This window comes from Cetorhinus maximus, chromosome 3 (assembly GCF_964194155.1).
Source record: "Cetorhinus maximus chromosome 3, sCetMax3.hap1.1, whole genome shotgun sequence".
Taxonomy (NCBI): Eukaryota; Metazoa; Chordata; class Chondrichthyes; order Lamniformes; family Cetorhinidae; genus Cetorhinus; species Cetorhinus maximus.
Genome location: NC_135881.1, coordinates 182,427,074 through 182,452,160, shown reverse-complemented (window position 1 = coordinate 182,452,160; position 25,087 = coordinate 182,427,074). Strand labels below are relative to the sequence as shown.

General features: G+C 43.9%; 1 protein-coding gene across 7 annotated transcripts in view; it reads right to left on the bottom strand.

Moving 5' to 3' along the window:
- Nucleotides 1–25,087, bottom strand: part of LOC144679077 (catenin delta-2-like) — a 1,449,546-nt gene that overhangs the window by 423,623 nt on the left and 1,000,836 nt on the right. For all 7 annotated transcript variants that reach the window (XM_078539356.1, XM_078539360.1, XM_078539354.1 and 4 more), the window contains 2 exons: nt 18,984–19,178; nt 899–1,136 (listed from right to left, as the gene is read on the bottom strand). In XM_078539356.1, the coding sequence (XP_078395482.1) occupies nt 899–1,136; nt 18,984–19,178 (433 nt within the window). The remainder of the gene's footprint in view (nt 1–898; nt 1,137–18,983; nt 19,179–25,087) is intronic.

Genomic DNA, 25,087 nt, shown 5'->3' with positions numbered 1-25,087 from the left:
TACCGAGTGTCAGATGATAATTAAGTGGTTTTGAAGATGGCCTTGGGGCAACCCTTGGTCTAGATCTTCTTGAGCCTTGCAGTCCAAGGAGGACAACTCACTGAGAATAGCATGTTGGAACAAACTGGTGCATTGGTGTCCTAGGTGCTCTTGCAGCTAGAAGCCATTGTGTCTGGGTGCAAGGGAGAGATAAAAGGGAGCAAGGATTGAAAAAAAAAACCTGCACTCAACAAGTGCACCTCTTAGTGACAGAGTGAAGAATGGCTGTTGGAAGAAGCTATCCTAGGGGTGGTGAACTTCCAAGACATATGAAAAAGAAAAAAGGAAAGCTTTGAAATGGGGTAGGGAAGGAAAAATTTATATATATTGTATATATACATATATAATTTTTTTTATTCACTCATGGGATGTGAGGATCATTGGCAAGACCAGCATTTATTGTTAATCCATAATTGCCCTTGAGAAGGTGGTGAGCTGCCTTCTTGAACCGCTGAAGTCTGTGTGGTCTAGGTACATCCACAGTGAGGGAGGGAGTTCCAGGACTTTGGCCCAATGATGATGAAGAAACAGTAATATAGTTCCAAGTCAGAATGACACATGACTTGGAGGGGGGCTTGCAGTTGGCAGTGTTCCCATACATCTGCTGCCCCTGTTTTTCTGGGTGGTCAAGGTTGTAGGTTTGGAAGGTACTGTCAAAAAAAGCCTTGGCGAGTTGCTGCAGTGCATCATGTAAATAGTGCACACTGCTGCCACTGTTGCCAGTGGTGGAGGGAGTGAATGGCAGCCTATCTACCGCCTTAAACAATCAGTTAACCTTTCTCTGTGACACGAAAGTTGGTCTTCTTCTTAACAGCATTCTCCTGGAAAATAAAACAACGTGAAAGAAGCTGTCACTCACCTGGGATCCTTCTGAATGCTGTCAATGGAAGGTGACCGTGCCAAGGTGCCTTCAGGTGGGATGGCTGGTCCAGACTTGCTGTACGGCGATTCTACCGAAGGACAGTACTGCAGTGTCCGGTAAGGGTCCCCATAATTGGCTGCCGGGCCGGTGGCGTAGCTGGGCCTCTGGTAGGTTGTCGTGTTCTGGCTGCCCGTGCGCTGCAAGGGTACGGAGTCAACAGCAGGGGAGGACGGGGCTACAATGGGAAAGTAGGGACAAAGCAAGAAACTCAGGACCTGCTCACAGAAATGGTTCACCAGGTCTAGGCAAAAGGAACACCACATATATGTACAGGGAGGGGGTTTGAGGGGGGACACAAAATTAATGTCAGAATCCTGTTAAGCATTTCACAGTCAGAAAATAAAACAAATCACATTTCACACCTACAGAAGACTTTGAAAGGATTGTTGCCTTTTAATCATCTTTAATTAGGGTAGGCCCTTGACTCCCTGACAGCTCATTGTATTTATTATGAGGTAATGACATAAAGGGATATGGATCAAAGATGAGCAAATCAAGTTGGGTACAGATCAGCCATGATCTAAAGAACCTGTATTTCTATAGTGCATTTTCATAACTTCTAGACATCCCAAAGCCCTTTGCAACCAATAAATTATTTCTGCCTTGCCAGTTATGGCTCAGTTGATAACTCTCTCATGTGTGAGTCAGAAGGCTGTGGGTTCAAGTGCTACTCAAGAAGCCTACATGCAAAATCTAGGCTGACACTCCAGTGCAGTACTGAGGGAATGCTGCACCATCTTTCAGATGAGATGTTAAATAGAGACTCTCAGGTGAACGTAAAATCTCATGGTACTATTTTGAAGATGAGCAGGGGTATTCTTCCTAGTGTCCTGGTCATATTTAAACCCTCAATCCAAACCTAGAAACAGACTATCAGATGGTTATCATATTGCTAATGTGTGCCTCACGTTTCCTATATTACAACACTGTCTTAACTTAATACTTCATTGACTTAAAGTACTTTGGGACATCCTGAGGTATTTCATTTCTATTGGTGCTTCTGTTAGCTAATATGTTAAATTTGAATACTGATTGCATTGTGAAGGCTGTGTCTTTCGTCTTGACATTAAAACCTGCCACCAATCAGAAAAGGCCTAATTTATGTTTTAAACAGGTGAAGTGTACACTGAAGGAGTAAACTCATTTTAAACAAATCTGAACAGCTACTACAAAGGGTATTTGCAATAAAATCTTCAGGCTGGCGAGGAATAGAATTAAATTTAATGAAGGGGATGTATGTGGAAATCCCAAACTTTCAAACAGTCTTCTTTCATCTGCTTTGTTTTGTAAGTTTTGGATTAAAAATTGATGTTGCGAACCTGATGTTGGTAGATCAATTGTTCATAGATTATTTTGATCAGTGGGACCTAATGAGATTAGAACATTACAATGGACTTTGTTTGGTAACTAATGATAGCTTCTTCTTCATATATTACAGACCCTGTACTTTTAGTAATGCTAAAATCATGGATTGAGAGGAATGAATACAATGGGAAGGGAACACTGACCCAGGTTCTGATATGCATGCCTCTACCGGGAGCCAATGAGAGCAATCACTATCACTATCCAATGATGTCTGTTGAAAGTACACTTGGTTATTAACTCAGGACATCTTCAGTATTGAACTGCATTGGTTATGGTATGGATCCCAGAGAGTGAGAGTTCAAAACCTGTCCATTTGTGGGGGGCCATCAGAAAAAGATAACTATGAAACTTTACTAAAAAGCTAGCTTACTTTTCATGGAAGAGAACCTGATGGACCTGAAAGGTTTGGCTGATGTGTGGTGCCAGTCCCAGCTACGTGCTTGACTCCCAACTTTCCGTTTAGGTCACTCAGCTCTAAACAGCGCCTTTGCTTGCCAACCAAGGATAGGCAGTAAACGCACAATACCTACATTCAGAGAATAAGATGAGGTTTGGCTCCGATGCTGCTCCCCATAGTCTAATACAAGACTCGACTAGCACTCACTTTCTAGGGCAGCTGGCATTCATGGTATCATAGCCAACAGAAGGAGAGGAGTAAATCATTATTAATAGCTTGCTGGCTGCATAGCATCATGCTTAGTACTCTGAAAGCAGCTCTTAAAAAATGGATGTGCTAATCTGTGCTGAATTTGCTGATTTCATTGCAATTAGGGATCTATAACCGGCCTCTGGATCCATGCATAAGGGAAAGGAAAACTGGCCAGGTTCCAGTTCCTGATTGCTACCATTGACTCCTGGTAGAGGTACGCACGTGGATACTGAGTGAGGACTGTGCATAATGAACTCAAAAGATTTTTCCCTCCTGCTGTCAAATATCATCAACAACTTGTATTTATGTAGTGCCTTTAACATGGTAAAGCATCCCAAGGTGCAGAAGCGTCATCAGACTAAAAATTGACATTAGGACAGGTGACCAAAAGTTAGTCGAATCGGTAGGCTTTAGAGACCAGCTTAAAGGAGGGTAGAGAGACAGAGAGGTGTAGGGAGATAATTTCCAGAGTTCAGGACCTAGGCAGCTGAAGGCACAGCTGCTAATGCTGGGGTGAAAGGAGTGTGATATGGATAAAGGACGAAGGGGATGGAGAAGAGGCCAGAATTGGAGGAACACATGGTGGTTCTAAGCATGGAGGATGTTACAGTGGTAGGGTGGGGTGGGCCATGAGAATTTTAATAGACTGCCAACAAATGCTAGAAAGGCTTACAAAATGACTATTGCCTACTTGTTTGGATAACAGAAGTCAACAAGTGCCCAGGGAAGAGTGTCCCAGCAAGAAGTAAACAGGAGAGGAAGAAAACAAAATGTGTGCATTTATGTCCTAGCACTTTGACAAAATAATGAATGACTGCAGGGGGCATTCACACCTGGTAGTGGAATGCACTTTTGGTTAACCGTATTGTTTAACAAGCATCAGAACATGTTTACTTAATAACTGACATTGTCCACCAATGAAGCCTCTCTTATGCCCATACAATTTGTGGGATCATTATCAACGTACATGGTTCACTTAACTGGTGCAAATGACGTGTGGCCTATTTAAATAGTGCAAATGATTCATATATTTAAATAATGCAAATTACATGCGGCGCATTTAAACGGTTTAAATGACTCGCCATGCATTTAAATAGCGTAAATGACATGAGGCACATTTAAATAGTGCAAATGACTTGCGACACATTTAAATAATGAAAGTGTCACACAGCACATTTAAATAATGCTAATGGCACATGGTGCATTTAAATAGTGCAAATGACTGGTGGGCCATTCAAATAGTGAAAAAGACTCTTCCTTTGTACAAGTTAATTATAGAGAACAAAATGTTTCTGATAACATACACTAAAAAACCCTTTGGCCAAATTAATTCCCAGAACAACTAATTAGCAAACCACAGCTCTCAGCTGTACTTAACTACACAGCATTGACTTCCTCCATGATCATCGATCTGCTAAAGTGTTAAATGTCTTGGGAATGTTGTGTAAAGGGAAAACAATTCACATTGACATAGAACTGGCTTCTATTCTGACAAACTTGTGAAATGTCACACCTCCTCATTGAATTTTCAAGGGATGGCGGGGGGTGGGGGGGGTCGGGGACCTGATATATTTATGGGGCTAGTGGGGTAAAAATAAAAATCCAACACATCAAATTTATGTTTCAGATGCTGGTGCGTGCACTTCCAGCATTTTCTGTTTTTAATTTCAAACTCCTGGGAACTGTGACAGAGAGGAGAGCCTTTAATCAGCTGCAATTTAATCTATGCCCAGGCTTAAGGGTGGCGAGCTCTGATCTATCCCTGAATAAGTTGCGCGTCTTTATGTTGTCAAGTGGCATTTTAGATATATCGAGTTGTTCCATGCTTTATAAAATGACTCACTTTGAAGCACCAAACAAACTTAGTTAGATCAGCACAGATGCCTTTAAGGAGAAGCTAGAAAAGAGCATCAGGGGGAAAGGAATAGAAAGTTTTGCTGGTAGGGTTAGGTGAAACAGGGTGGGAGGAGGCTCCCATGTAGCATGAATGCCAGCATAGACCAGTTCGAAGAAATGGCTATTTCTGTGCTTTAAATTCCTTATAATTCCATTTAAGTAGCAGACTTCCTATGTAGAAGTAGTTGGAAGCCACACAGCAACCTTCTTAATTTGAGGTGAGTTGTGAAGACTGACAATAAAGAACGGCTTGGCAGCTATGAAGGCCTTTCAACATGCCACTCAGGGAAAAGCCCACTCTCTCTAACTACATTATACAAGATGCAATGTCATTAAGAGCACCAGTGTGTTTAATGTCATTCAATGTAATTCAACTTTAATTATAATGGTCATCCACCTTAATTATTTCAGCCAATGCCCAAAGATGTATTGGAATTAGTGGCTTTACTTGGGAGACTTGCTCTTTTTTTTGAAGAACCGGCTGTTGTTTTGGAGGGATGAACGCTTTGGTTTCATCACGTAATGATAACCGCACCTGGTAACAGCACACTCAATGGAAGTACAAAGTGCTCCCAGGGCTGGCACAGCATGTGTGGGATGCAGAATGGTCACTCGGGTGATACACAAGAATGGTGAGACTGCCTGCAGAACCATTCCCCTGCATGGCCAGTGCCTCAAGGAGAGATTGAAGGAGGGGAAGGAAAAGAACAAACTTGGATTCGATTGCATCTTTTAGGGCCGCAGGGCACCCCAAAGGAAACATGGCAGCCAATTTGAACATTACTAGGGGCAGAATTTTACGCTTTGAGGGTGGGGGAGCGCCCGACCTGATTGGATGTGAAATAGCACGAGATGACGTCAGATGAGCATCCTGACGTAATCCAGCACGCGAACAATCTTCAGGTCGACGGGTGCGTGCGGCAGTCGGAAGTGCACCCACCGACAATTAAGTGGGCAATTAAATCCATTAAGGAGGCAACTGAAAGCGATTTTTCACGGCCTGTCCACTTTTACATTTGGCGGACGCGCCAATCGGCCTTTACAATTTTGCTCAAGCCTCGATCCAGGGTGGGATGAAATCTCCATGGGGAAATAAAATAAAAAGAGATACCTTTTTTTTTAATGAGGTATGCTTTCAGATGCTTGATTGTGCTGCATGGACATATTTTGCAGCATTGTTGCTGTTTTGTTTATTCTGTGGAGTTCTGCAGCTCCCAGAGGCAGCTGTCTGCCTTCAGGGAGCAAAGTGGAAACGCTCACCAGCGCCTGCGGTGACGTCAGCGCCGCCCTCTTCCTGCCCCCACCTGCGGTGCTGAGCCTTTCTCAGTGCGCCATTCACGCTGGCTGCCTGTTAACTGGTCAGCCAGTGCGAAATCATGGTTAGGGGCCCATTTCCTGTCCGCTACCAGGCCCACCAATCGCGCATGCCCGACAAGTGAAACATTCAGGCCTAGGTCCCAGTGATATAACAACAATGAGATAATGTCCAGATAATCTGCTTTAGACGTTGTTTAAAGATTAGCATTGGCCAGGACAATGTGAGAAATCTGTTCTGTTGAAGAGTCATACAGACTCGAAACGTTAACTGTGTTCCTCTCCGCAGATGCTGTCAGACCTGCTGAGTTTTTCCAGGTATTTTTATTTTTGTTTTGGATTTCCAGCATCCGCAGTTTTTTGCTTTTATTTTTGCTTTTATCAATGTGAGGAATCTCCTGATGTGGGGTCATTTACATCCATCTGAGAGTCCCTTAGTTTAACATCTCATTCAAAAGACAGCACCTCCAATACTGCAGCCCTCCCTCAGTAGTGCATTGAAGTGTGGGTTTAGATTTGGTGCTCAAGTCTCTGGAGTAGAACTGGAACCCATAACCCAGAGGGGAGAGAGAACTGCCACTGAGCCACAGCTGACATGGGGAGAGCAAGGCAGACTAGAACATAACAGTGAAAATACACTAATGCATTTACTAAATAGTAACATGAACAAAAGGTGCTTGGCATGATGAAATGCTGTCAAAGAGCCACAGAGATAACTGAGCAATCAATGTGAAGTGCTCCAGTGACTGGAATATAGTCTCTCATCTCACTAAAGGGATTTGAAATCTGCAGGTGGAAGATGGAACCATTAAGGTGACTTATACAAAAGATTTATTCACAAAAACTTGCAGTGAAACTTAGCAATGAGAAGTCTTATTGGACGTAACCATGGTGATTCACCATTGTCCTTGAGATCTTCTGTATCAACGTATCATTGTTGATGGCAGCTATTTTCACACTGAGACCCAACACTTTCCTTCTTTACAATGGCTCCAATGGAGGCATTTTTACCCCAAACCTTTTAACCTTCCTTCAAGAAACATATTGTGATGGCACATCACCTTTTATTAGACTTTGTTTCTTGTTCCATCAAGAAAGACAATATAAATGTGTAGGTTACAGTTTTAATGCCTATAACATGCACTCAGGCTTCTGAATGTGCTTTCTGAGCCACTAGATAAGCTTGATAATTATGACTACGGATGGATTAAATACAACCGACAGCTGAAAGAACCTAGCTGAATCATTTTGCTTTCACCATGTGACATCTTTCAATATCAAGTCAATGACAAGGACAAAGTGCACCCATACAACCGTTTCCAGTTTCTCCTTCCAGTGGGATCAGTTTCTCCTTATTTACTCTATCAAAACTTTTCATAATTTTGAACACCTCTATAAAATCCCCTTTAACTATCTGTGCTCTAAGGAGAACAATCCCAGCTCTCCAATCTCTCTACATAACTAAGATCCCTCATCTTTATTACAGCCTTATGCATCAGACTTCAGTAAACAAAATATGAAAAATATATTGTACCTCCTGCTATGGGTAGCATGGAAACAGGAATGGGAGTAGGCCATTCAGCCCCTTGAGCCTGTTCTGCTATTCAATCAGATCATGGTTGATCTGCCTCGTAACTCCATCTCCCTACTTTGATGCGATAACTCATAATATGCTTGCCAATTAACAGTCTATCAAACTCAGATTGGAAATTTACAATTAATCCCAAACTTCAAATGCTTTTTGAGAGAGAGAGAAAGAGTTATAGATCTTCAATACCTTTAGTGTTAAGAAGTGCTTCCTGGTATCGCCCTTGAACAGCCCAGCTCTAATTTTAATTTTATGCCCCCTTCCTCTGGACTCCCCACAAGAAGGAATAGTTTATTCCAACTACCTATCAAATACATTAAGGGACCTGTTAGGTCGGTTGGTTAGATGGCCAGCATGTGGTTCAGAAAAGCACTGGCTCTCTGAATAGATGATGTTCAGGATATATATTATATGATATTGGCTTAAAGTTAGAAAGAGGAACAAAGAGTTATTGTTTTGTTGTAAAGTACAAGAAACATTGGAAACGCTTACAACTTAATTAGCTCTTCTTACGTCCCTGCATTACATCAGTACGATTAAGGTCTTTGCTTGTGCACTCTTATTCCTCTCAACATTCTACTTGGTCTTCCTCTTCCCTAGGTTCTCACTGTTTTGAAACCAAGACATAACACACTCTCTCCTACTTAATTAATTCTTTGCCAGGCCCTCAAAACTGTGGAGAACCCCTTATCCCCGATCCCCCTCAGTCTTCTCTTCCTCTTGCAAGTGACACTTTTTCAAAAATAAAAAAAATGGCCAACATCACCATACCATCACTTCCTGACTTACTTCAGCTGTGGCTCAGTTGGTAGCATTTTTGTCTTTGAATCCGGATGTTGTGGGTTCAGGTCCCACTCTAGAGGTTTGAGTGCCATATTTAGATGGACAATTGGAGATGCCAGCTTATGAATGAAATGTTAAACTTTCTGCTCTCTCAAGTGGACATAAAAAAAATCCCACAACACTATTTTGAAGAAGAGCAGGACCAGTGTTCTGGCTCATAATTATCCCTCAACCAGCACCACTTAGGAAGTTTACCGAGTTTATCAGGTCAATATCACAATGCTGTTTAACGGGAGCTTCCTGTGCACAAACAGGCTGTTGCATTTCATACGCCACAACTGTGACAACATTTGAAAAATAAGTCATTGGCTATGAAGCACTTTGGGACATCCTGAACTTGTGAAACACACTAAGGAAAGGCACGTTCCTTCTTTCTCTTCTACTCAGAGCTAAATCTTTGACTGTGCCTTGCACCACAACCTAGCCCTTCATTACAATAAATATAGCTGGCAAATACAGTCCGAGTTACATCTTGTTCCATTTGCTTGATACAGCTTTAACTGCATAATCTCAGGCAAGCATCTGCAATTCACAAAGCATTAAGTATAATAGCTCTTAGAACTGGGTGTGCCAAACAGTAAAGAAAAGAACCAAAGTACGGGCTTATAAGAAAAACAATTCTGAGGCAGTCGTAGAGTCCTTGAACAGTGTCCTTAGTTTCACAAATTCATTATGTTGTTTTCTTTTATTACAACAATTTATGTTCATCCCGTTAAGGCACATTCGGCCAAGGAATGGAACATGGTGTTGGCGTCAAGCATGTAATGGTCCATCTATTCTGTCCCAATAAGGTACCACAGCCTTCACCTAATAACAGCAGCACATCCATGTGACATGTTCCATTGCCTGGCCTCCGAAGTAGTTCAGCAGATTTTCACACTGAGGTTCCCATTTCCGCCTGGAGCCGAGTTAGGCCTAGCCAAACTGCTTTCACATGGAAACCATATGCTTGGTAGACCGCAAACTTGATGACATCAGACTGCGCCCGATTTGAGCACAGGTCCCCAGACATGGAAGCTCAATTTCCAACCCAATTGTTTTATAATCTAATTCATGCTGTGGTTCTCAATCGCTGATTTATCTTTGTTTCATAAGAACATAAGAAATAGGGGAAGTCATAGGCCTTTGAGTCCCCCGCGCATTCTCCCCGTTAAATATTATGGCTGAACGCTGACATCAACTGCGTTTTCCTGTCTTATCCTTATCGATTTAGGAAACTTCTGTTGCAGCCCCTCGAAGACAAGGGGCAGGATTTTCCCCTCGGCGATTTGGGAGGGGGGGGCCCGCTCGCCGAGGGGAAAATAACGCGAGATGACGTTGGGAGGAATCCCCGACGTCATCCCGATCCCTTTAAATTTTCAGGAAGGCGGGTGGACAGCGAAATTCCCCCCCAAATCGCCGAGGGGAAACTCCTGCCCCTTGTCTTCGAGGGACTGCAACAGAAGTTTCCTAAATCGATAAGGATAAGACAGGAAAGCGCAGTTGATGTCAGCGTTCAGCCACTGGCGGGATGAAGTTTCATGTCCGTTATTTAAATATTTAATAACTTTTATGTGTTTATTATTAACATGTCCCATCTCGTCTGACATTGTCACATGAGGGGGACATGTTAATAATTTCAATACTTATCTATTTTTAGACTTTACTTACCTGTCACGAATCTCCCTGAGACAGGACTTTGCCTCAGGGAGCAGTGCGCATGCGCGAAAGAGCGCACTTTGACAGTTGGGGAATCCCTCCCCCCCGGAACAGGAAGCTCATAGCGCTTCCTGTCGGGAAGGCCGCTGGGTGGGCCTTAATTGGCCCGCCCACTCAAAATGGCGGTGGGCTCCGTTTCGGTGGCGGGGGTTGGCTGTCCGCCCGCTGTTGAGCCAGTGGGGCCCGCACGCCATCCGAGGGAAAAATTCTGACCAACGACATTAAGAGGAGTGAATAAGAAAGAAAATAACTAAAAGGAAAACTTTTAAAGACGGTGGGAGGCCATCCTTCTTTGGAATAAACAGTTGAGCAACTACATCATTAGCAATTTCCTGTGTAAGGAATTCTTTCCTCCTTCTGCTAAGTATCAAAGAGAAACTTGTTCAACACCATCACTAATGACACACTTCCATGTGGTGATATGCAGAGTTTTGTTTTTGTTTACATTGACTTGAAAATGCATGGGCCAGGGATTTCCTCAAGTGTTTTCCTAATCGTTTGTTGTAACTTCATTCACATGGTCTGGTCAGGGAGGGCTCCCTGATGATTGTCCTCCAAAGTTATAACGTCCAATCTGTAAAAGCTTCTAGACAATTTCTAGTGGATATCTTGAGGCTGCTACTGCTGGGACAATCAGAGGTGCAAAACTGTACATTTTAAGAAAATTAATGTAAGCTCCTGGTCTGACATAGAAAGCTTTTGATCAACCCAACTTATTGGTCATAATTTTACGTCCCGCTGGTGGGCGCGTGCCTGTCCCAATCGGGCGTAAAATCGCGCGAGAAGACGATGGGCGAGCATCCTGATGTCATCCCGCGCTTGCGCGATATTTTGCTCAGCGGGCACGTGCAAAAGTTGGAGGTGTACCCGCCGACAATTAAGATGGCAGTTAAGCCCATCAACAGTGCAGTTGTCTCCGAATTTTTGTGGTCTATCCAACCTTACGGTTGGCGGACGGGCGAATTGGCCAGGCAGCCTTTGCATTTTTCATCAAACCTCATCCAAGGGCGGGATGAAATCTCCGTTATTAAGTAAAATAAAAATAAAAATCTGTGGACAGCATTTTTATCATCTGTATATTCAGGTGCCTGATTGTGATGCTTGGGCATTTTTTTTTCTGATTTTCCCAAGTTTATTTCATGGTTTTCGGGCCTGCAGCTCCCTGAGGCAGCTCTGTGCTATCAGGGAGCTTTCTCTCAGCGCTCGCCCGCACTCGCAGAAACGTCATCGCCCGCCCCCACCCTGGCAGCGCTGAGCTTTGCAACGCGCATTTCATGCTGGCTGGGCGTTAATTGGCCTGCCAACGTGAAATCGTGGTCGGGGGCCGACCGTGGTTGGTGGTCTGTTTCCTGACAGCTCCCGGGCCCGCCGATCACACCTGCCAGCCGGTGCTGAAGATTTAGGCCATCGTTTCATACAGCGAAAGGGTAAAGGCAGTGGTCCTGTACAACATCATAATCTTTAAGTTTGTCTAGATGGTTCCCATGAAGAGGTCTCAAAGCAGGACAGTCTCACTCACTTGATTAAGTGGATATATCTGACCTGGATGTCCTTGATGCTGCCACTGGGTGCAGAAGACAGGGAGGATTGCACTGCAAAGCACAAAAAGTGTCATGCCGAGTGATTTTCCGGGTCACTTTGGAGGGCAGTTGGGAGTCAACCATGTTAGCGTGGGGCTGGAGTCACATATAGGCCAGACTGGATAAAGACAGCAGGTTTCCTCCCCAAAAGGACATTTGTGAACTAGTTGGATTAATCCAATAGCTTCATGGTAATTATTACTAATACTTTTTTTTAATCTCCACATATTTTAAAAGGAATTAAATTCACAAACTGCAGTAGAAAGATTTGCCATGTTCTCCAGGTTATTAATTCAGCCATCAGGGTTACTAGTCTAACAACATAACCACTAGACTATCTTAACAGTATATACAAAATAACGCACTCAATAAAAAGAATAATGTGCAACGAATGACTGAAAGTGAATGACATTCATTCACTCAAGCACCCGAAATGTTAAGATGGCTGCTCAGTATTATCGTCAACCAGTGTTCTCAGCTCTAGACTGCAAAGCTATGTGTACCATGGCCCTGAAACTGAAAGCTCTGAAAGGTTCAAGGGGACATCACATGAGGAAGAAATAATAGCAGCTGTCTTCTTAGAGAAACCTCAGAGATCATATAGTTTATCAGGCACAAAGGGGAGATGTCATGACAGTATTAAGAATATATCTATCCAAAGTTCAGCTGCAGCATCCCCAGGGTAGCCTATAGCTTGAGAAGTCTGGAGCTGAATTTGATCAAGCTCTGTTAAGTACATTGAGGCAAAGAACTGGCTGAAATGCTCCACTTGAGAAAGAGCTTTGGCTCTTGTAAAAAAAGCTATGAGAGTGGCTGAACGGCACACTCTTAGCTCACAGCCGTTGATTTCATAACGATGCAGCAATGGATAGCTTTAACGGCAAATACTATCATTGATAAGCACTTACCCGTGGCTTGCATTTTCCCTTTAGCTTCTCTATGAAATTGTTAGCTTTCTTATGATTCTCAGTTCCCGGTACTCCTGTGTGGATGCTGTACACAGAGTTACTGAGTGGCACAGGCACATGAATACCAGACTGTGCCCATTACTCCAAAACGAAACTGTAGTGAAATTTAATCTGCAGATCAAAAATCATCTTCCTTTCATATATTCACAGCCAATTCTTCCGAGAAAATAGGAAGGAGACTCCTGTGCAGAAAGCCGGTAGGGGACTATGTCCTGTGCCCTGGCCGTCATCAACTAGGGGCATAGGCAATTACTTCCATAACCGTTCCCCAGTTTTCCATGCAGTGGATCTGTTGTGATGGAACTTCACTGCTGCCCTGTTTCATAGGGAAGCTTCTCAGCCCAATAGAAAACCAGGCATCTTATTTATGTGTGAACTAATTAAGGCAAAACACACTGCATAGGATTATTTTTGTTGAAATGGGTTATTCCTAGACAACTCCAGTTCCATGGCAAAGGTGGGGTAAATCAGTATTGCTGCCAAAAGAGATCTTTCCACTTAGAATCAAATCATTTAAGATGCAATTGATGTTTGTCGTGAGCACTACTTCTGCCCAAAAATGTCTCACAGACTATTTTTCCCAGAGGAAAGAAGATTCAAAAGAGTCATCCACTATGTTGGTGCCAAGTGACAGTCACGCATATTAATCAAATTTGCTGCTTCATCATGTTTTTAGAAAGATTTGGCCACAAAATACAGAATCCCTTAAATTTAAAAATAAGAAAAAACAACACCAACTTGCACTTATAATCATGCAATAAAAATGTCTGAAGGAACTTCCACAGGAGTGTTACTGGACAAAAAAAATGACACCAAGTGAAAGGGAGCAATTGGACTGACCAAAAGCTAAGTAAAGGGGTAGGTTTAAGAACTGTGCAAAAGGAGGAGGGAGAGGTAGAGAAGTTTAGGGAGAGGTTCCACCACTTAGGGCCTAAGGCATAGCCCCTGTTCTCAGCTCTGGACTGCAGAGCTCATGTGTTCCATGGCCCTGATGCTGAAGCTCTGGTTCAAGGGGATACCATGTGAGGAAAAGGGAAAGGCAAAGATGGAACGAAGGAAGTGGCAGACGGATAAGAGGCCAGAGTTAGGGGAATGCACTGTAATCGAAGGGTTGCAGGGTTGAAGCAGATCACAGAGTTAAGGAAGGGTGGAGTGATTTGAAAAGAAGGGTGAGAATTTTTATATCAGGTCATTACCAGAACATGAGCCAATGTAGGGCGGTGAGTACAGAGGTGATGGGTATTCAGGACGTGGTGTGAGCCAGGATACGGGCAGCGTGGCTTTGGACAAGTTCAAATTTATGGAGGGCGGAAGATGGGAGGCTGACTAGAAGATCACTGGAACGGTCAAGATGGAAAGAAATGAAGCAAAAAAAGATTAAGGGCAGAAATTTTTAGCTCGGTGGGCGTGCCAACATCAATGCGCAGTCACGCGATACTTGGTTGTCGGGTATGTGCCGGAGCCGGCGGCGCAGATGCCGACAATTAAAAGGCTTGTTAAGGCTATTAAGTAATCAGTTAACAAACTTTTCACTGCCCGTCCAACCTCACGGTTGGTAGGCAGCAAAAAGGCCAAGCGGCCTTTACATATTTTTTGGAAACCTCATCCACAGGCGGGATGAGGTTTCCAAAAGCAAATAAAAATAGAATAAAATTTTTAATTTTTCATTAATAACATGTTCCTGCTCATGTGACACGAGGGGGCATGTTTCATTACATTTTTATTTTTTGCATTTTCTTTTCATATTTCTTCATCTCCCTGAGACAGCTCTGTGCCTCAGGGAGATTATGAAGCACGCATGCGCAAAGGTCACACTCGCCCGGCTCGCTCTCCTCCCCCTACCCGTACAGGGTTTCATGCCAGGTGGGCCTTAATTGGCTTGCCAGTGTGAAATTGCCTTGTGGTGCCGATTGCGGGCGGAGGTCACCTTCCCAACTATCCCCACCCGCCCCCACCGAGCCCTCCTGACATGGGTGAAATCCTGCCCTAAGTGAAGGGAGGGAGGAGAGGAAGATTGAAAAGGCCTTCTGTAATGTAGGTGCCTATTTTTTTTCTGGAGCTCTAATTACATAGAAATGAATGACAAGACCTGTGCATACAGTACTGGGACAGAGCACTAGGAGTCTGAGGGGAGGTTGCTACCCTAATGAGAGATCCAACATTCTGCTTTACCTTTTGCCAAACTTGACAGTGCAGAGGTGTAAACTGTGCTGTCCATGTGAGTTCTGAAGTTCACACTCATCATACATACCTTAAGAAAATTGGCCAATTTTGTTCTTAAAATTGAAAAGCATTTTTTTGTGAAATCTGCATTAATTATTTGAGCGCACCAACCTGGGGCATTGGCGCTGGGGCAGAGGCTACTTTACCTCGTGGCCAGTATCAAGCACTCTTGGGTCAAGTGTAACATGATTATATACAGAACAAGCTTCCTCTGCTCTGACCCATGTCGAGGTTGGGAATTTCTTCCGTGTGTGTCGGAAGCCTTGTTTACACACAGAAATGGGTCTGCAGCTAAGTCCTGTCAGTGAAGCGGGATCAGCTCTGTGGAAAATACTGAGCCTATGTCTCAGCTTCAATCCCAAGACAGCACCCATCAGTGGTCAGTTCAAAATGTTCCCATTTTCCACACCAGTCGTTATATGGTCTCTCAGGGTGGAATTTTACAGTCCCTCCCACTGGTGCGTCTTCTGGTCTTGGCGAAGTCAATGGAGCTTTGAATCGCTTACAGCATTTTCTGGTAAAATTCCACCCACAATGTGAGATTTCTACTTTATTGCCCACTGAAGGATTTAAATTAGGTCATCCAAACTCACTATAGTAACAGCATAGACAGGGTGGAATCATCCCAGATTTGCATTAAGTGCGGTAGCGGGTGGGAAAAAGAACATTTTACCCGCCAGCTGCAATAGTGGTTTCTCGCGCCGTATCGTCCGCTTCCCGCCTCATTAATTACGCAGCCACAGGAACAAGTCATCTCGCTGGCAGGCAGCTTCTGAATCATCCACTACGCTGTTACCACATCATTTCCTCACTCTGACAGCAGCAGATCTAAACAGCAGCCGCGCACACAGTGCTCAATGCTTACAGTGCTTGCAGCTCGGGCCTGCTCCAGTGAAGATGTGGCCCTGAAAGCCAAGAAGAGTTCAACGGCCCAACACTGGAATGCCTTTTGGAGGCCCGCCGTGATGTCCTCCACCCCTGCTCTTACCGCAGAAGGTTCAGCAATCTCACCATTCCGGCTTGGGAGACGGTGGCAGTGGTGGTCAGTGCCAATGCTGCATAGAAATGATTGGCCATATAGTGCAGAAAGAGGATGAATGATCTCCTCTGTGCCGCCAGGGTAAGGCAACCATCTAATCACTCTAAACTCACACACTCACAAGGCCATCACATATTCACTGGCATCTCACTCCCAGCACAAGGGACATCGCCACTCAGTCTTTCACACACACCCGCACATCTCCATCTGGCGTCATCTCCTCTATAGACTGTCTCCTCAGCCCTCAGCACCTTGAGGCCACTTGCACAGATCAACACGTGCCCCCACACACACACCCTGGGAATCGCCCCTTCCCAGTACAGCCCTCGCCCTGCAGCCTCTTCCCTTGCCTGAGGCCACTTCTCCCCCTTCCCCAAGCAAGCACTAGCTCTGCAGCTGTTGAAAAGCCACCCCGCTTTACGGCTAGTCTGGTAGAGAGAGACCTGCCTGTGAGCCTCCCGAAAAGTGATGTGATGCTGTCTGCGAAGCCTGGTGCTGATGACCACGAGTGCTGCCCGAAGCAAGGTAGGCAAACAAACCTCAAAGTCCCGAGTGAAGTGCAGCTTGCCAGGTGCACGTCGCTTATGTACAGCTGTGAAACACGTTGGTGTGCTTGTGCTTGGATGATCCAGCGTGGGGGGATGATTCCAGTGACCAGAGCTTATAATTATGTGCAGATGTATTAAAGTGATGTTCCCGATGGTGCAGTGGTGGGAAACGCGGCTGGCCATTGACAGGTGGAGCGGATGTTCGTAAACTGGTTTCATGACAGAGTGAAACCGATTTTTGGCCGCCTCACCATATTGTCCACTTACCCCTGCCATGACGCCCGGCGCCAAAAGGGGTGGAAATTTCCAGCCACAGTTTCCGCATATCCTTCATATTCTGCTGTACCAGTGCCAATGTTTCATATTCACGCCTTGGTGAAGTCAATTCAATTTGAGAATTTTCTTTGCCTGTTTCTTCAGAGCATATAAGCAGATAAGGGACATCTTAAGTGATGCTGAAGGTTATTTTCATTAGATAAGGATATCAAGAGATATGGAGTTAAGTCAGGTAAATGGAGTTGGATATAAATCAGCCATGGGATTCCCTCCCTAAACCACCTCACCTCTCCCTCTTTCTTTAAGATGCTCCTTAAAACCTATCTTTGTGACCAAGCCTTTGTCCTAATAGCTCCTTCTTTGATTCAATGTCAATTTCTATCCTTTTACACTCATGTAAAGTCCCTGGACTATCTTAATTACATTAAAGGCACAATATAAATGCAAGTTTTTGCTGTTATAAATAGTTACATGATTCTGATGGGCATGAATGGTGATTAAAAGATAGAATTATGAAGTTCTTGATTGTCTTTTTGGCCAGGAAATAAGAGTCTCTATTTGTTGGAAGCATTTTCTAAACAATAGCAGCAAACCTTAGGGGCATTCTATAGTTTATTGGGAGAACTCACACAGAGAGCGCAAGGTCATTGCGCTGAGCTTGCTGTGTGTGAGCAGGCAGCATTGTTAGTCTGAGAACCAGCACGACACAACACATAACTGAATCATCTTCACTTAAGATTACCAACCCTCCAGGTTTGTCTTTGAGTCTCCATGAATTGAAGATTAATCTCAAGAACACTGCCAGGAGCAACCACGGGAGAAAAATCATAGGGGTGATAAAAGAATTCTGTGTTTTTGAAGGCTCTCTATGAACATTTTTTCACTGAGTAGTTATAAAAATATTGGAGATGGGAAAAGCGTTGTTTGGCTGACAGTCAAAATCATCCATTTGGGCAATGAAGAGTCAGTTCGCTTTGTGATTATTGTGGGAGGGCGGAGCTTTGGGCAACCAATCATGGAAGATCATGGAAGCGAGTCGGTTGGGGCGAACAGGTCATGTGATGAAAGCTTCAGGCCGACGTCCAACCAAAGTTGGCAACCCTAAACTTGACTAAAATCATGACTTTGTGGAGCAAATGGGCTGCCAACATCAGCAGCTATACGGGTATGGATTATTCGATCGCTAATACATTAGGCCAGAAGTAATGTTATCAAGTCCTGAGGCAGTGCTGGAAAAGAATAGTTTACAAAGGTGAAATACAATGAATTACATAACACAGGAGAACACAACCTTTCCTGCTCACTAATTTAGTCAAGCTAAACCATAATTAATGAAATTTATCCAGCAGTGGCTTTTGAAAATGTCTTTGCTGATCAGAATAAATGCCTCATTCCAACTGCTGGCAAATGTGACTTGCTGGGGTGTGATTTTAGGGAGACTGCAGGAGTGCAGGTAACAGCAAATACCCTTCCTCACATCAAATCCCTTGTGATCTGCCATGTGGCCTACTTCTGTGCTGTAACCATTCTGTGATTCTGTGAGCCCTTTGGGTGTGATGTTGAACCGAGGCCCTATACCTGCCCTCTCTAACATGCAGAAATGATTCCACGGCACTATCTGAGGAAGAGCTGGGGAGTTCTCCCTGGTATCCTGACCCATATTTATCCCTCAACCAAAATCATTAAAACAGGTTATCTGGTCATGGTCTCAGTGTTGTTTCTGGGACACAAACCCGCTGCTGCGTCTCCCACATTACAACAGAACATCACACTTCAAAAGTACTGAATTGGCTGTGAGACACTTTGGAATGCGCTGAGATCGACAAAGGTGCACCATAAGTGCAAGTTTGTTCTTTGCTTTTATGTGTAGATTTCTCACTGAGAGCTACGATGCAAGTAAACATATTGGTTGTGAGGGGAAGTGGTGGTGGGCAGGGGGACAGGTGCAGCAGGTGTATAATTTATAAAAACACAATATAGCGTGATAGAGACCACTTTGACAACAAGCACGACAGCTTTATACACATCACTGTACCTGTACTAGTACGATATGTCCCCGTAAGAGATGCCTGCAGCGGGTCTCCTTGACTTTGACTTAGGCTCCTCATTGGGGGCTTTTGATAGACTCTATCTTCGTATATAGGGTCGATGTGGTGCTCTGGAGACTGCAGTGGGCGCAGGTCAGGGCCCAGGTGGCTGTGCTGGCTGCTGTAGGAGGCACGGGAACTGGCTGTGGTGCACGAGAGAAAACAACACATTGTGAGTTCAAAACCCACAGTCAGTATAAGCAGAAAAAAATAGCTGAACAGATTCTAAATCTGCAAACTGGGGACACATCATGTCAGGTCAAGTCAGCTCTCTGGTGGATGTGAGACTGAGGCCTCATTTTTCATTTTGTTAGGAAAACAGACATGATCACAATCCTGGGGTTGTGGGGAGGGGGTGATTCCAACCCAACCCGCCCAACAGGTTTCTGACAAAATTGGATCGGCCACTGGGTTTTCATCCTGGTTTTACCCTCCTCTGGAGCCTGTGGATATTCTGGATGACTTGATACATGATTCATAGCTTTGGAATAAAATCAACTGGAATGAGACAGTCCCTGGTTACAAAAGCAACAAGTTGGGCAGCTTATTAATGCCATTTATTAATTAGCGTCATGGGGTACCCAGATAGAGGTTGGCATTGGACACATTGACTTTAACAATGCTACTGTGGGAAGCAGGCAAACAGATGGCAGGTGCTGTCCTGCAAGAGGTGGGCAAGTTCCAGAAAACCAGTTGTCACTCAGCTGCTCTGGTGCAGCCCTCCAGGCTGACTGATGACCAAGAAGGGAGGAAGCACAAAAGCAAGACAGCTGACCACAGTTTTGGAAATACCTGAGCCAGGGAAGGGAAAACCTGTTTAAAAATAATGAGCAGTAACCTGCAGTTGAGGGCGGGGGTGGTGGTGGTGCAAATCAATTGAATAAATCAGCAATAACTGACTACATCAGAAAGAGACAGGGCAATGTGCTGGTTGAAGAAAATAGATAAACAGACTGACACAATGCAGTTCTGGTGAAGGGGCATTGCAAGGCAGAGTTGAGCAAGCTAATCCATTTGTACTAAAGCTGACCTGACATGCCTGACACCAGCACCAGATACCCCTACATGGAACGTGTTCTCTCCTGCTATAGTGAGCACAAAATTCAACACCCTATAAAGCACAAACTCTTTAAACCACCCAAGGTGTCTCCTCATTATTTTTAAAAGTAAGTACGTATCCCTGTGCACGTGGATATCTGTGTGTGTACATGCAGGTGTATAGATATGGGTGTACAAGAGGGTCTGCAAGAGAGAATGGATGGGAACTAAAAAGTGTGTGTGAGAGATGGAAACAGTGCGTGAGAGATTGCTCATGCAAGTGTGAGCGCATCTGTGTGCATGTGTGTGAGAAAGGAAAAGAACAGTGTGCCATGTGGAAGAGTATACACATAAGAAAGTGCTGGCTTGTGTCTGTGTGAGGGGGAGATCCCTCATAAATGGTGCATGTGTATGAGAAAATATGAATATGAGAAGGCATGTGTCCTTTGTTTTTGGAGAATGAGGAGCAATTGTGTCTGTGTTCAATCTTCTATTGGCAATATTGGTTAAATGGGTTAAGATCGAGTTACCAGAGTCAACTAATACATGATTTATGACACCAGAACAGAGTCAGCAGAACCATGGCAGCTCCAGTTTGGTCACCTTATGGTAATATGTGTTACAGTTGAAGTAAATGGATTTGCATTGCGGACTCAGGAAAAAAAAACAATTTCATGCAAATGATTATTCTTTATCTTGGACTAAAATCCAATTTTCAAATTATTTCAAAAGAGTGGAGATTCAATGATGAGCATTAGTCAGCAGCTCTGACCCCGATATGAACTCTAAGGAAGGTCATCTCCCATTAACAGCTGAAGAATGCACCCAGTAGCCACGACTGAGCCATGTGATCTCATTGCGAGCAATATGTCACATTAAAGGCTCAATTCCACAGCCTTGACTCTGAAAATTAGAGCTGAGTGTAAGATGAAAGGCAAATTCCTCTATAGTGCTCCTTAAAGTGCTGTTCTACCTCACAGGTGACAGCAAGAGACAATTGTCAGTAATTAGCTCCACTGAATCAATCTATTGTATTGAACTTTGCCTGTTCTGTTCAGCTCAGTTCATAGCACCCTCGCCTTTGAATCAGAGGGTTGTGGGTTCATGTCCCACTCCCGGAAACCAAGAACTGTGATTGTACTCGAAAGAGTTGCAATCTGTGACTGTTGATAACTCGAAAAGAGTGTTTCCTGTTTTAAGGTCTTGCTCTTCCATTGGTTGGGACAGTGGAATTTCCTGGGCTGCTTTTTTTGACTGGCTAATTTTGCCCTGTCTGTTCCATCCTCCTCGCATTTCTATAGTGTGTTTCGCAACCATTGAATATTCTGAAACAATTTACAGCCAAAGAAGTACTTTTGAAGTGCAGTCATTATTGTAATGTAAGATTATTGAGTTCTGGTGGCCCTGGCTTTTGACTGTTAAGGGATTAATCCATAGGTTGCAGTGACAGTAGGCTCTTTGAGACATAGGAATATTAGGAACAGGAATAGGCCATTCCAGCCCCTTGTATCTGTTCCGCCACACTATTAGGCCATGGCTGATCTGCATCTCAATTCCATTTTCTATATCTCCGATACCCTTACCCAACAAACTGTCCCCCATCCTTTTGCGGGAGAGAATTCCAGATTTCTGCTGCCATCTGTGTGGAAAGTGGTTCCTGATGTCACTCATGGATATCCTAACTTCAATTTTAAGATTAAGTTCTCTCATTCTTGATTCCCTATTCATCATATCACACCCTTTCACCATTTGAAACATTTCGATCAGGTCAATCCACAGTCTTCTATAGTTAAGGGAGTACAAGTCATTTTAAGTAAGTTGTCCTCATAATTTAACCCTCTAAGTCCTGGCATCATTCTAGTGGAGCTGTCTCCTTCTCCAGGAGCCTAAAACTGAATGCAAAACTCTTATTCAAGCATAAAGCATATTTCTCTAAGGTTAGAAAACAATAAAAGAGCATCATCTGTATTGGCTTGGGCAGGGGCTAAGTCTGAGTGAGCTGTCCACAGGGTGATATTGGTCAGACTAGAAAAAAGTAGCAATTTCATTTGAGCAATCTTCCCAAACCCATCACCTTCCCCACCAACTCTGTCCCTTTTGATGTAGTGAAATTGAAAGGTCGGAACAGACGTTTTGAGTCATATGGCCTTCTCCTGATGATACTTTCTGGCCAGAATCTTCTGCTCGCTGATGCGTAAAATGACATGCGGTGACGTCAGGTGTGTGTCCCGACATCACTGCGCATCATTCAGATCCTCAGTTCAGTGAGCACACAGCAAAGTCGGCTGTGTGCCCACTGAACTGTCAAAGGCCTATTAAGGCCATTTAGATTCCAATTAAGATCATTAACTGAGTTGCCGGTCCAAAGGTTGGCGGGCAGGCGAAGAGCTCAGGCGGCCTTCACATTTATCATGGAACCTCATCCACAGTCAGGATGAAGTTTCATGAAGGGTTTATAAATTAAATAAATTTTTTAATTGAAATTCATTGACATGTCCCAGCTCATGTGGCACTGTCACATGAGGGGGTATGTCTTAAAATTTTTTTTCTTTCTTCAATAAAATTTTTAAAAATTAAAGTAATCTCCCTGAGACAGCTCTGTGCCTCAGGGAGATTTCTGCGCTCTTTCATGTGCATGCATAGGGAGCGCTCAGCGTGCGCAAAATGGTGGCGTCCAGCCGAACGCGGGCAGCAATTGGCTGCACACCCGCCCGTGCCTGCTCCCGCCCAACCCCCCCCAACGGGGAGAAAATTCTCCCCTCTATATAAATAGCTCAATTCTGAAAGTAAACTCATAGAGAGAAGAATTTTAGGTGAACACATGAATAAGGTGCTTGTTAGCATTAGGCAGGGCAATTCCAAGACCATTATTTTTGAGCTACTTACTGGCCTATCCCCTCCTGGCACAGACATTGAACACCAGCACAATTGGGCATAGGAAAGTTTCCACCTCTCCATATGTTGTAGTCTGGAGCTATGGAAAGTGACAGTAGAGGCTCCCAACTTTCTTTCCATCACATGGCTGACCAGGAATCTCTCCCGGGCTCTGAGGCACCTACTATGCCATAAGATCTCGCCAACAACCCCTTTATTTCAATAGGAAAGAGAAGGGAAAGAAATAGGATCTCAGCACTGCCACTGGCAGGTGCAGAGGAGAGAGGAAGGCCAGGATGGCGGCAGATCCAAGGCAGGTAAAGCATCTCTGGCTGTGGCAGTGAGTGACACTGAGGAAGGATGGAGAGGGTTAAGAGCAAAAGGAGGCCTCTCTGGAAAGAGAGAGATGCTGTAGACAGCAATTCCTCATGTTCACACTTGCAACTTATTTATTTATTTATATATATGATTTCCCAACTCTTTTTTAAAAAATAAACCTTGATATTTCCTTCTCCTGGGCCTGGCTTTCAAGTTTACAAACTACTGCTGGAATGACAATAACCAAAGAAAGAAGTTAAATCCTTTCCAATGACTTTCTTCTTCTTTCGTATCTATCCACTAAATTATTTTGTGAACAAAGTTTAAAGTAGAGGGATCTCTGGTGGAGTGAGAAAGAATTTTATGGGGTAAATCCATTCTTTTGCTCCCCTTAGGTTTTTCTCTAAATGTTTTGGCTATAGAGGTGTCTGTCTGTATACAAGATTTTCTCAGCTGTCGTGCGTGTGTTTTCTTTTTTTAAAAAAGTTTGGAAGTGTAGAAAAAGTTGGAAGTCTAGTCGATCCATAAGAGCCTGATTTCCTAAGCCTTAAGTTTGCTTTAATATCAGCCATTGGAGGAGGCCGATGGGGGTGGGGGTGGAAAATGAAGGAAAACTGTTTAATTGTTGTTGGATTCTTGGCCATCTACCCAGCACCAAGTCTCTTGTTTCTTTACTGGAGGCTTAAAGCGAATTTGCAATTTCCTGCTTTGAGAACAGTTTGGTTTCTAACTTAAACCTTCAGGTCTGTTTTATGTTAATGAAGAGGTATTAGATAGGCTGTTTATACTTAAAGTTGATAAAGCATGAGGACTGGATGGGAAAGTGAGAGTGGAAATCGCAGAAGCACTGGACATAATTTTCCAGTCTTTCTTAGACTCAGGGTGGTGCCAGAGGACTGGGGAATTGCAAATATTACAAAGTTGTAAAGGTAAGCCCAGCAAATAAGGCCAGTCAGTTACCTTTGTTCTTTGTTCTTTCATGGGATGTGGGGGGTCACTGACAAAGCCAGCATTTGTTGCCCATCCCTAATTGCCCTTGAAGTAAGCATTTCAGAAGGCAGTTAAGAGTCAACAACATTGCTGTGGGTCTGGAGTCACAAGTAGGCCAGAGCAGGTAATGACGGCAGATTTCCTTCCTTAAAGGACATTAGTGAACCAGATGGGTTTTTACATCAATCGATGATAGTTTCATGGTCACCATTACTGAGACTAGCTTTATATTCCAGATTTATTAATTGAATTTCAATTCCACCAGCTGCTGTGGTGGGATTTGAACCCATATGTCCCCAGGGTGTTAGTCTGGGCCTCTGGATTACTAATCCAGTGGTATTAGCATTATTCCACCACCTCCCCAAAGCTTAGCTTTGGTGGTGGGGAAACTGCTAGAAACGATAATTCAGAAAAAAAACTAATAGTCACATGGATAAATGTGGGTTAATTAAGGAAAGCTAGTGCAGATAAAGGGAAAATTGTGCTTAACTAACTTGCTGGAGTGTTTTGAAAAGGTAACAGAGAGGGTTGATGAGGGCAATGCTGTGATGTGGTGCAATGGAGAGCCAAAAGGAATTTGATACAATGCCGCACAACAGACTTGTGAGCAAAGTTATAGCTGATGAAATAAAAGGGACGGTGGCAACATTGATATGAACTTGGCTGAGTGACAGGAAACAGAGAGTAGTGGTTAATGGATGTTTCTTGGGCTGGAGGAAAGTTCGTAGTGGAGTTCCCCAGGGGTCAGTGTTGGGACCCTTGCTCTCCCTGATATATATTAATGACCTAGATCTTGGCGTACAGGGAAAATTTTGAAATTTGCAGTTGAAAT